Consider the following 13,257-nt stretch of genomic DNA (forward strand, 5'->3'; position numbering starts at 1 on the left):
GGGTGATGAGAGGGTAGAATTCTCTCCAGATTAGATGCTACTGCATGTTGCACTTGCACACTGAATATTAGGTAGCAGCATCTCCTTTCATTCCTCACATGTTGTTTGGGTGAGGAAAACTGTTCACTCAAGACTCTGCCCCAATAGTTTCCTTGTCTTTGTTACGGTCACTGGGATATGGCAGAGTAACATACTCTAAATAAAGCCCTCTTTTTCTGGCCATGCTCCTCTATAAGCTTGCAGCTGTGCAAAATGTAGGTTCTCTTTTTCCAGTCTTGGGGTCATGTATCCTCAGTCTTTAGCAATCTTGTACAGGACTACATCATGTCTTTCTTTCAACACCTTGAGGTTGCATTAGTTGAGAATTCCATGCTGGCTTCCAACATGTTCTTGTACCTCTTCTGTTTGCTTGAAGGAGTTTGTTAGTATAACAGAAACCTGTACCCTACACTCTGTCCTTTCCTCCCTCCCTGGGGAAATTGTATTTGGAAAAGTGATTTGCTCTTAGTCTCAATTTTCATTTCAGTTTATTGTTGTAATAGTATCTTGTTTTACAAAATGTATCCTTAAGTGCTTTTGGCTGAAGCCTGAAGTACACGGCACAGAAACAGGCATGGCAGGAGGTGCAAGGAGGAGATTATTGCAATAGCAGTGAGGAGATTGTGCAGAGAGATGAGGAGGCTAGCACCAGATTGTGTACACATGCATGTGTGTGCATTTGTGCAAGAAAGAGACACATTTTTTACTTTTAAAATTTTACTATAAAAATATTAAAAGCAAAAGAGTGAAAGTGCGTAGCCCTCCCAGGATTGAACATGAATCATTTCTTGGTAATGGAAACACTCATATCACCAGAAATTGAAACCCCTTCTTCATGGGGTTACACATTTAGGACTAACTGTCTATCTCCCACTTTCCAGTGCTCCGTTAATGGTTTAGCATGACACAAACTGGTCCACATTCTGTTGTAAGATGAGGTGCAATCCACCCCCAGACCAAGAAGCAGAAGAGCTGGAGGGCATCACTGGATCCAACCCCTACTAGCAGGTTTCTGTGGCTTTTCAGGGTCACCATCTTGGCCTGGCTCAGCCTGAAATTGGCCAGGCAGATCTTGCTTCCTGCAGGCAAGAGAACGAGAGAGAGAGGGAAATCTAAAGAGAATCCATAAGAGGTCATAAAAACTTGAAGAGATGTTTTTATTAGGATCCAGAAATTAATAGAGTTCAAGAATTTTGCTTGGTAACAGGATGATGCAGCTACAGATTGTTCCATGAGGGGAAGGACATGTAGCAGCAGTCTGTGTATACTGGAGTAAGGAATATAAATGGAGCCACAGAGCAGACCATTCTAGTACTGAAAGTGAATGAAGAAGTAGTGATGGATGAGGGTTTCACCAAATGTGGAGTGGAGGGAGTGCTCTGGAAAGGAGATTAGGCAGAAAAGAAGGCTTAGGAGATAAGGCCGATGTCAAGGTTGCAGGCTGGAGAAAAGCTCATTTCAGAATTGCTACTGTTCATCTGTTTTATGAAGTATTCCAGGTAGACACAGACCAAAGGCATGACACTGTTTTCAAAAATAGTTCATTGAATTGTGAAGTTGCCCATGCAGAGCTTGGTACACACTTGGTATTCCCAACAGCTGTTGCATTGATATCCTTACACACCAAGATCCTTTTTCACACCTGAGCTAGAAGTCAGAGCAGAGGTGCTACAAATGCCTTCAAAGCTCCATCACCTGTCAGTGTGCTTCATCTTTGCTGGGAGAGAAACATTACACTACCTCTGACCATGGCATCTTTGGAGAGGTAGCCCAAAAGTGATTAGGATATTATCAGTGGTAGCTGTGCTTTTTTTATGTGTGCATTTGACAAGAATTGAACAAGCACCCAAAACTACTTTCACATACACCAAACTACCATCAGATAACTTTGAACCAGTGACCTAGAGGTGAAAAGCTCTGTAGCTTTATTACTGAGCCCATGAGCCATCCATTTTTTCTGCCCACATTGATTGTCTTCTACCCAGTCAGTTGCATTGGAGAGGTGGGTGATGTGTTTTCTGTCTGTGCTGTGCAAGTAGCTTGTAAGATTTGCAGATTACTGTAGGATCTTTTGGGCAGGAAACATTTCATTTAAGTGCAATGATTATTGTTCTAGGCTGAAATGTAAATTACTAGAACATTAAGAGTGAATGGTGAAGCACTCAAAATATCAGGGAATTCCAAAGGTAAGAACAACCATGCAGATGCACCTGCTCCCTTGTGTGTATATATCATCCAGAACTAATATTCAAGTATGTGATCATATGTGGTTTTTCAAATAATACAAGAGAAGGGCCCAATCCTGAAAGCATACTCTTAATACTTAGCATACTATTTTGTCACACGAATGGTGTCACTGCTAATGGCAGTTTTCTAAATAGCACTGAACTCATCTACACGAGATGTTTACTGCTCAGTTGACTAATTAACTGCGCAGTAAATGTCTTGATGTATACATATGCTTAAAATACAAGTACTACCCTGCTGCAGAGTTTTTTCATGTGCAGCCAGGGCTGCCCCTGGGGTGGGGGGCAAATCGGGGCAACTGCCCAGTGCCCCACGCTTTGAGGGGACCTGCAGAGATGGGCGGAGAAACTACGGGTGTAGTTTAGCTCACCCACCCAACAGGTTGGGTGGCTCTTTGTCTGTTTCGGCTGCCACCTGTCCCGCTGCGTCCAGTGTGCCGGGGCTTTCACTCCCTGGCGTAAGTGTGCTGTGGGACAGGGAAGGGGGCCTCACACAGGCTGCTTTGCCCTGGGCACAGCACCCTCCTGGGGTTGACTTTGTGTGCAGCAGCACACATGTAGAAGCTGTCCCAGCTGGTTGGGGCACAGGGTACTTCAGTGTAGGTCTAGCCAACAGACAGCCCCCATACTGAAGCACCCTTGTGCCTAAGCCAGTGGCTCTGTAGCATATAGAGTCTGATCAGAGTAGTCCTGGTCTGGCAGGCTGACCCCCCCTGCCCCAGGTCTCCTGCCATCCCAGGCTGCTCTGACCAGTCTCTACAAGTTGCGCATGAATAAACTCTGGAGCAACATGCTCTGGAGTTTTTTGTTTCAGGGTGCACATTCAAACGGGACACCCAGAAGCAAAAAAGTCCAGAGCAGTAAGCTCCGGGGTTTATTATTGCGCATTAATTCCATGTGTATATATGCCCATGAGTACTATGCTAAGCAGTATTGGCAAGATTAGGCACTAACATGACACAGGTTTTTCCACAACCTAATACATATATATATGGCATCTTGGAATGCTTTTTTTCCCCCTTCTGTATTATTATCCAATTTCCATTGGCAGAATGGGTCCTGAAATTTCTGATTTTAACTCTTTACATTATAAAATCTCTTCTTTATAATGTACAATGGTGTTTCAAAAAGTAATGGTAATGTCAACATAAAACCATTTTGTATGTAATGATCATTTACTGGACTGCAAGACTTTGTAAACAATGGGTGCACTCAATAATGCTGCCATCAGTGTTCCCCACTGTAATTTCCCACTTTTTTGCAGACATTCATATAGCCAGCATGGCCAGCCATTTTGCAATTAGTTTCTGAAACACTCTTGTGTTTTGATAATTTTTTTAGCACCAATATACTTTATATTTTCCTTGTAGTCATCAGCACAGCTTTTCCTTCATGCAATTCAGGAAAATAATTTTAGTTACTGCAAGATGCTAAATATGTCTGTAAGCTTATAGGAAAAACTACTGGTATTTTACTGTATTGTCTGTTTAATAAACACAGTAATATAATATCTACAGTGAAGCTCAGTTTGTTGTTTAAAAAAATCTTTAATTTGCCAAAGCAGTTTCCTTTAGGATGTGGGAAGTACATTGCTCCCCTCTGGGCATGTCTACATGAGCTGTTCACTCATTTGACTAATTAGCTGCATGGTAAACATCGCACGTCTACCTGTGTGCCCCTAGTAGGCCAGAGTAGATTAACTCCGCAAAAAGGATAGTATTTGTAAATACAAGTACTTTCCTGCTGTGGAGTTTTTTACTCTGCAGCAGTACACATGTAGACACTGCCCCAGGTGGCTGGGGCACTAGGGTGCTTCAGCACAGGGGCTGCCTGCTGGGTAGTCTCATACTAAAGCACCTTGGTGTCCTGGCCAGCCCCTCTGTAGCACATTGAGCTGGAGAGGTGCAGCCCTGGACTTGCAGGCTGACCCTTTGGGCCCCTTGCCAGCTGGGGCTGCTCCAACTTGGCTCAATGTGCTGTGCTCCTGGGTGCATGTGTGAATTCAGCACCAGGAAGCAATAAACTCTGGAGCAATAAGCTTGTAATTTATTCATGCACACTAATAACACATGTAGATAAGCCCTTTGAAAGTTATTTCTATGTCAAGTTACATCTTTCATATCAACCATTTCAGCTATATGCCTGCTTTTATAAAACAATGTTCAGGATTTTGTTAGAATTTGTTTTTAATGGGAAGTGTCTCTCCCACCATTCTCATGCTGCAAAGCAGCTGAGCTATTTTTGCTGAAACTTTGAAAAAACAAAATATTATCTTCAATTAAAGACCAAGCATGAAAAAAATATTCTGAAAGACAGTTTTGGAAGGTTGTAATGTTTAAAATTCAACTTAGCAGATATCTTACTAGACAGATTTCTGTCAGGCAAGGCATGAAGTTAGGGCTTTGATTTTTGCTTTGTGGTATAAAGTACTGACTGTTTCTAAGTCCTGTAGTACATAGGCACATCCTGGTGGCTATTCTTTTTAAATTCCTTTCTTATAAAATGTAAATATAATATTTAACAATTAAATTTCAGAGCTGTGTTCATCCCTAACATGAATGGAAGGTGTGGAGCTAACTCACTATATAGAGCTCTGAAAGCAACCCCAAATACTATTTTGCTGTAGCTTTTAAGGAGAGTAAGGAAAATCTATTATTTCATTTTCTTCACCTGTTTTTATGAATCTCCACCAATAATGCTGGAGTTTGTTAAAGTAAAATTTAGCTAAGGATTTCTTAATCTGAACTACATGTATTTAGTACTTTTTATTTACTAGTGTCATGTGAAATCAAGGTCTGATTTTTTTTTTAGAGTATGTTGTTTCCATGTCTGTAAGAATCTGGGTCTAGCATAGTGTCTGGAGCACTGACAGGGTTCTTCAGAATTAAATTATGATGATACAGTCTCAGTGGATTAGCAATAAAACGTCTGCCACTTTTACTCTTTCAGAGAATTCGGTCAACGGTGGATGAAAAAGAACAGAAACAGCTTCTGATGGACTTGGATGTAGTGATGCGAAGCAGTGACTGTCCATATATTGTTCAATTTTATGGAGCACTCTTCAGAGAGGTGGGAACTTAGACCTTGTTTTATTTGTATTAGAGGGTTTACTTTACACAGGAAAAATATTTCATGGCAATATCTAATTTATAGTAAGAGGGAGTTAATTTACTGCAGGTTTTCTGTGTCTTCAGTTATAATTAAAGGGAAGAAACCCTGATGTATAATTGCTCATATGTACGCATACATATATGTGTATGTGTGTGCATGTGCATATATCTGTTGTTATGTTCATTCATAAGACCTGTCTTGTGTTCATTCCTGTCCTCCTACTGTCTTTTCCTTCTACTCACCTCTAGGATTTGTGGCAGTTTCTAAAGTAAAGCACTCAGACTTTTTTTTTAATTTTTCTCTCTGGAAATACTTTGTGTGAAGTTCAAATTTTTACACCAGGAACTGTCAAATATGATTTATCTTTTAGCTCTTAAAAAGGTTATAGCCTGCATATACTGCCCTCTGCTGGGACAGGTTGGGGTTGCAGAATCCCTGGAGACACTTGCAACAAGGGGCAAGTGGTACCCCAAGGGGTAGAGTTTCTCTTACAGTTACCTGGCATACATGTTGCAGCATGGCCATGCCATGGACTGCTGAACAAGTCCCTTTCATTGTTCTGGGTGTTTGTACCTCAAGGCTCTGATAGCACTAGGTCTGGTCAGAGTTTTGCACAGATTGGGTGGTGATTAGCAGTGCTAATAATAAATTAACACTCTTGTAGAGAAGGCCTGCTGGGTTTAATGTTATATCAGCTGGTTGTAGATAACTCTAGCGGAGACCATAGTGTTAAGCATAACCAGGCGACATGATATTCAATATCACGTGGCCTTGTCTACATTAAGTGTTTACAATTATACACATGTTTAAATAAAACATAATTTCCCAGTGTAGACAAGGACAAAAAATGTAAAAGGGTTTCTTTGTAACATCTTCATATATCACCAAGTGCTAGGGCAACCCAGACTGGCAGCAGCAGCAACAGAGGTGGTGGCGCTCCCTCATGGTTGAGGATGATTACTCACGGGTCAAGTAAAGGGTTGTAGATGATTCCATAGATGGCTAAGAAGGCTGATCCAAGAGTTAAAGACTCTGGCAGACACCACATGTGGTGGTTAAAGGGAGGATTGGACCATGGATTTCTCAGTCTTGTTTGATTTCCTTCTGTTTCTGCTAGAGGTGCACTGATACATTGGTCTGATACTGGATTGGCACCGATATAAAGAAAATTGATTGTATCGAAAATCACCCCGATGTGGCCGATCATTTGGCTGATAAATGCACATGCATGCACGCAGCCGCAGCACAGCACGTAGGCAGCGAGGAGCACAGCCCAACAGCATGGAGAGCTGTGTGCAGCAGATAAGTCAGTTGTGATGGAAGGGGAGGGGGGAGGGAAAGGGAATGTGGGGACAGATCATTGCCCCCTGCAGTGAGAGAGGGAGTGGGGCAGGGGCTGAGGCAGATGCTGACCAGCTGGGGTAGGGCAGGCATGGAATGAAGCCATGGCTTATCCAGGGGGCACAGGGAGAGGGGGCAGCTCTCACTACTACATGCACCCCAAGAGGACATGGTGGATGTGGGGGGTGCCCCCGGATCTGCTCAGGGGCACGGACACGGTTGGCTGCAGCTGTGGGCTGGGCCCAGGGGCTGAACCAGGCTACAGCGAAATTTGGGGTGGCTACAGCTCCCTTCCCATAGTCCCCCTCCCAGTGCCATTGCTGCCCGCCCCGAGCACAGCCCAGCCCCTGCTGGGAAGAGCCTGCAGCTGCAGCCTGCCCCGCTCTGCACAAATCCAGGGGCACCCCACCCCGTGGTCTCCCGGGGTGTGCGCAGCGGAGGGAGCCACTCCCCCCTCCCCACGCCCCCTGGGCAATCCACAGCTTCGCCCCACACCACCCTGCCCACCTGCCCCACTCCCTCCCCCACTGCAGGGGCCTTGACCTGCTCCACCATGCCCCTTCCCTCCTCCCTCCCCTTCCACCACAACAGACTTACCAGCTGCACTCAGCTGTATTGGAAATCGGATCGGTATCAGCTGATATGCCTCCTTAAAAATTGGCTATCGGTGCTGGCCCCCAAAATCTCTATCAGCGCAGCCCTACTTTCTGTTGTTTTTCTGCCTCTAGGGTGAGACTGTTTTCCTCAAATTAAGATGTACTTTCTCCCAAAAGGCCGTGTAGCCCTGTAGCCCTGTCCCAGGATAGTTTTTCCCAATTTATGGTATCAGTGCTACATGTCTTACTGTTCACCTTGTGGATGTCCTTAAAGCGTTTTCTTTGGTCCCCGCGTGTCCTTTGTCTTTGGCTGAGTTGGGACTGTAGCAGTTGTTTTGGTAAATGTACATCAGGCATGCACACACAATGCCTTGTCCACCACAGCTGATGTTAAATAATCAATGCTTCCATGATGGTAGTGTAGCATCAGTGAAACCTCTTCATTTGTGCAATGATCCTCCCATTTTATGCCAAGGATCTTCTGGAGGTAGCACTGGTGAAGGTGTTCCAGGCTTTTCAGGTGGTCCCTGTAGGTCACCCAAGCTTCTTACCCATAGAGAGAAGTTGGGGTTACTACAGCCTTATATAATAGGAGCCTTGTTCAAGTCCTGATGTTGTGATAGTTGAACCCACAATGATACAGTCTTCCAGAGGCAAAGCTGGCACATTGAGCCCTATATTGAATCTCCTCATCAATGTTGACCTTCTTTGTCAAGGTATGCAAAGTATTTAACATTCTTTAGCTCCTGTCCATCAATGAGGATCTCTGCTAGGGGGAGTTGATTGGTCCAGAGCAGGCTGGTGAAGCATCTTTGTTTTTCCAATGTTAAAAGTCAGTCCTGAGCACTGGTATGCTTGAGAGAAGCAATTAAGGGTCATTTATAGGTCTTTCACAGAATGTATAATGACAGCAGAATCATCAGCGTACTGAATTTCCACAATTGAGCCTGATGTAACTTTGCTTTTGGCATGGAAGCAGGAAAGATTGAAAAGGTTCCCAGCCCTCCTGTACTCAATGCCATGTGGCAGATGGTCAGGGATAAGCATCTTGATGACCACAGGAAAGATGGAAAGTAGAATAGGTGCAATCACATAGCCCTGCTTGACACCAGTTCAAATGGCAAAAGGGCTCTATAGCGAAGGCACTGCATAGGATGGAGACAGTCATCTGGTCATGAAGGGGTCTTAGCATGGTGATAAATTTTCCAGGGAAGCCAAACTTTGATAAGATCTTCTATAGAGCCTCACAGTTAACAGAGTCAAAAGCTTTGGTCAAATCAATAAAGGCCATACACAGTCTGTGGTGTTGTTCTTAGCATTTTTCCTGGATCTGCCAGGCCACAAAAATCGTGTCCATGGCACATCTGGATGGTCTGAAGCCACATTGAGACTCAGGAAGGATTTCTGTGGCAAGAGGGAACATTCATTTCCACAGAATCTGATTGAGGATCTTCCCAGCAATGGAGAGGACCTGTGCAACACCTTGATAGTTTCCAGAGTCAGATTTACCTCCTTTTTTAAAAATGGCGATAGTATTAGCATTCCTTAGGTCATTGGGAATTTCCTCAGTGTTCCAGATTTTAAGAAATAATGTTGGCACTTGTTGACCATAGTTCCCCCACCAACTTTGAAGACCTCAGCTGGTATGCTGTCTGGGCCAAATGCTTTGTTGTTCTTCATCTGTCTTATTGCCCGGTGGACATCTTCCAAGGTTGGTGGTCTGGTAAGTGCTTATCTTATTGGATACTGTGGGATGGATTCACTGGTTTCATCAGCTATTGTTGATTCTCAGTTCAGGAGCCTTTGGTAGTGCTCCTTCCAGCAGTTTTGATGGACTCTTTGTCTTTGAGGAATGTACTGCCGTCTTTAGATCTGAGCAGAGTGAGACAGCAAGAAGGTTTTGTACCTGTCATCCAGCCTGTAATGTGCACAAAAAAACACTGAGAAGGTAGTCCAGCATGTATGGATCTCTGACACTATATTCAGGTTAGGAGAAAACTGGAGATGGGATCTCCTGTCAAAACAATAGAATTCAACAATGCAAAACAAGACTGGACAGTAATTACACAGGCCCATCAGCACAAAGGGAGGGTGGGAATCAGATTTGTCACTGAATGTCAGCTATTTGAAAAAATCACAGATTTCTTTAAAGAAACTGGGCTCCAGTGATAAGCTTCCACTCAACACCATATTAGCTACCATGGATGTCACATCTCTGTTACAAATATCTGCCATGAGGATGGATTATAAACCATAAAAAACATTATCCCTAATGAGAGAACTTCTGTTTCCATTATGCTCTCCTGTGTTGTCCTCACACACAACTGTTTCAGATTTGAGGACTCTATGTCTGCAAATGAATGGCACGGCCCTGGGCACATACATTGCCCCCCAGTATGCCAACATATGAATGACAAACCTTGAAGTCCATCTCCTCTTAACCTGCCCTCTCAATCCCCCTGATATACCTCAGGTCCAGGTCCATTGATGACATCTTCATAATACGGACACATGGAATGGAATCTCTCGAAAAAAAATCACTAGGACTTTTACAATTTTCACTCCGCCATCAAACTGACTCTGGAATATTCAACGCAGCAGATTCATTTCCTAGACACTACAGTATAGTTTTGCAGTGTCTACATCACCACCACATTGTATTGGAAACCAACTGACCACAAGAGCTACCCTACACACCACCAACTTTCATCTCAAGCACTCAACTAGATCCATTGTCTACAGCCAAGCACTATGTTACAATTTTATGTCCTTTGATCCCAGTAACCAGGATAAACACCTTAAGGCTCTGGAGCAAGGAATCCTACAGTTATAATCCGAAAACCATAACCATTCAAATCAACAAAACCAGACTTAGACCTTACTCCAACTTGCTACAGTACCAGCCCTGGGACAAGAACAACAGAATCCCTTTGGTCATCACCTACAGCCCACAGCTTGAACACCTTAGAGACATCATTAATGACCTCCAGTCCCTACTAGAAAAGGATGACCATCTCAAGGTAACCAGCAGGGACAAACCTTTCCTTGTTTACAGACCGCCTGCCAACCTCAAATGGCATCTGTCAAGCAACAGACCAACTCCCATCCTCACTGAGGCACCAGACCTTGCAATGGACTTGAATGCTTGCTGTGTCTCCACATCAATACGGACCACATGATCAATGGACCAGATAACAAGGAGTATAACATCCTAAATTCATTCACCTGCAACTCTATCTGTGTCATATATGCCTAGGGTGACCATACATCCTGGTTTAGCCAGGACAGTCCCAGATTTCGGAGGCCGGTCTCAGCCAGCTGGTGAGAGTTAAAATGCAGGGGTACAGGGTTCAGTCTGGTGAGCAGGCAGAGCAGCCTGGCACACCAGACAGGTGGCTAAGCAGGCACCTCTGTCTGCCACAGTGCCACTAACTTGGGTGAGTGGGGGGGCAGGAGGGAAGCAGTGTTCTAGATGTCCCAGATTTCCTTGTGGTCAGGCTGTGTGTGCCATCACTGGCTTACAGTGCCCCTCTGCTGTCTGCTTCAGACAGATGGGGTGATCTCTTTGTGTAAGAATGAATGAACACTGATCTGACATCAGCTGCAGAAAGAAACAAAGGCCTGTGGTAGAACACGTTAACCTCCCTGGAAAACTCCATTGCTGACCTCAGGACTGCTGTTCTCAGATAGCAACATTTTAAAAAACAGTTTGAACAGAAAGTGGCAGAACAAGAAATCATCCGTAGACTGGACTGTGTTAAGTATGGTTTAAACAGGGACTGCAAATCGTTATCTTATTACTGGGATAAGCTTTTGTTATCCCTTCATTCCTATGGGTTCTTTTCTTTTTTGCTACTCTCCTTCCCCACTTCCCTTCCTCCTCCCTTCCTACCTTTTGTATTCAAATTACTCACTCTACTTTATACGCTGTAGTATGCTTGTCCTTTCACAGTATCTCATGAAGTGAGCTTGAGTTCATGAAAGTTTATGCTCTCTCTATATCTTATTTAGTTATACAAGGCATATCTACCCTGTTTTCTGCTACCACCTAGTCACTGCTGCCCCATCTCCAGAAGAAAAGCAGTCTGCCGTAGCCCTTTTGCTAGTGCAGATTGTTTCTGACTATTGCTGGCTTAGATTGACACAGTAGGGATAGAGGCTTGACTGTGTTCATTCACCACTCTAACTCATCCCTGTATGCTTGGAGGGGAAGACAAGCAACTTAATAATTGTTTTCCTCTTGCAAGATATCCAACACTACAGGTAGTCTGTGGACAAGTATAAGGGGCAGTACCACAAAGCTGTCCAGGCAAAAGAGTAGTTACTGGTTAAGGTATTTATTTTAAGTGAAAAAAAATAAAGGTAGGTTCATTTCCTGGTTTTGTAAAGTCTCCCTGTGTGACTTTGGTCAAGTTAGTTAATTTCCTGGGCCTCAGTAGTTCATCTGTAAAATTAGGAGAACAATGCCTTTTTTTCCTGTGTTCTGTCTGTCTCATCTATTTAAAATTTATGGGCAAGTGAACCTTTACATCTTTATCATTCAGGTGTTACACGCTCTGAGCACAGTAGGGCCTCCATTTCAGTAGAAGCTTCCTAAGCATGACTGTAATTCAGAAAGTTATCTAAGCAACTTACCAACTGATTTGTATACAGGTTTCTGGCTAAGGCACTGTCTTGCTATTTTTATGTGCCTGCCATTTCTAAATCTTCAGTAATCAGCATGATATTTTGATTCATATTTCCAGTTGCACAAATACCAAACTGAACTCAGCTGCACTCTGCCATTTCACGAGGCTGGCTGTATCATCCTCCAGCAGGCTTAAAGATGAAACAAGCTTATGTGGCTCACTCATTCAGGCTGTTGTGGACCCAGACCCCATCTTTAAACAGATTGTTATGGTTGTGCTCTCTTGACCCTTAAGGCTACCATTGCCATTATACTGTGTACTTAAGATTATTGTAAGGCATAGGCCTGCGCGAATAGGGAAGTATTCAGTTCGGATTCGGCTGATTTGGAGGACAGTGATTCAATTCGGAGATTCGGATCACTATCCTGAATCGATTCAGCTGAATCAGCTTCGGAAGATTCAGTGCTGATTCGGAGAGATTCGGTGATTCGGATGGGCTGGGGAGAGGCAGGCACAGCCAGGCGGCAGCAGGTTCTCCCGTGGCTCCTCCAGCTGTGCCCGCCTCTCCCCAGGCTGGGGGGGCTGCGAGAAAATGCGAGAAAACCCCCCATGGCTGCTCTGCTGAGCCCCAGTCCCAGCTTAGTCCCAGCTGCAGCAGTGGTGATTGGGGCCTCTGGGCACTCAAGGTAGAGCCCCCACTCTCTGATCACTCCTTCCTCCTGGCCTCACCCCGATGGTCCCCCCACCTGGCCCCAGCTGTCCAGGAATCAAAAAACAAACAAACCTCGAACTCACCGGCAGTAGCAGGGGCTGTGGGGGCTCTGGGGCCAGGTGGCAAAGCCTGCCTGCACAGCCTCTGCTCTCCAATCTCCCCCACCCCACCCAGCCCTGCCCCTGATGGATGCCCCGCCTGACCTCAGCATCCCAGCAATTAAAAAAAAAAAATCCCCGTACTCACTGGCTGCAGGAGTGGCAATTGGGGCCCCTGAGGGCTCATGGAAGAGCTCCCCCATTCAGCATGGGGCAGTGGTGATCACCCCCCCCTGCCGCCTGGTACCCCCATGGCAGCTGCCCCATGACACGGGTACAGCACAACTCAGCAGGGCACTGCACGCTGCCTGGGACCTGGGGCCATTTGGGCTGAGTGCTGCCAGGCTCTGGCTGACATGTGGAGCCGCCCGAGCTCCCAGATGGTGTGCGGCACCCTGCCAAGCCGTGCTGCACCCGTGCCACGGGGCAGCTGCCGTGCGGGTGCCAAGCGTGGGGGGGGGGGGGGGGGCCTGCGTCCCTCCGCTG

The 13,257-nt window shown here is 45.1% G+C and overlaps 1 protein-coding gene across 1 annotated transcript in view; it reads left to right on the forward strand.

The window, feature by feature from the left end:
• Positions 1 to 13,257, forward strand: part of MAP2K4 (mitogen-activated protein kinase kinase 4) — a 155,890-nt gene that overhangs the window by 86,741 nt on the left and 55,892 nt on the right. Inside the window, exon 6 of the mRNA XM_025193803.1 lies at positions 5,235 to 5,354. Within this exon, the coding sequence (XP_025049588.1) occupies positions 5,235 to 5,354 (120 nt within the window). The remainder of the gene's footprint in view (positions 1 to 5,234; positions 5,355 to 13,257) is intronic.

This window comes from Alligator sinensis, unplaced genomic scaffold (genome assembly GCF_000455745.1).
Source record: "Alligator sinensis unplaced genomic scaffold, ASM45574v1 scaffold77_1, whole genome shotgun sequence".
In the NCBI taxonomy this organism is placed as follows: Eukaryota; Metazoa; Chordata; order Crocodylia; family Alligatoridae; genus Alligator; species Alligator sinensis.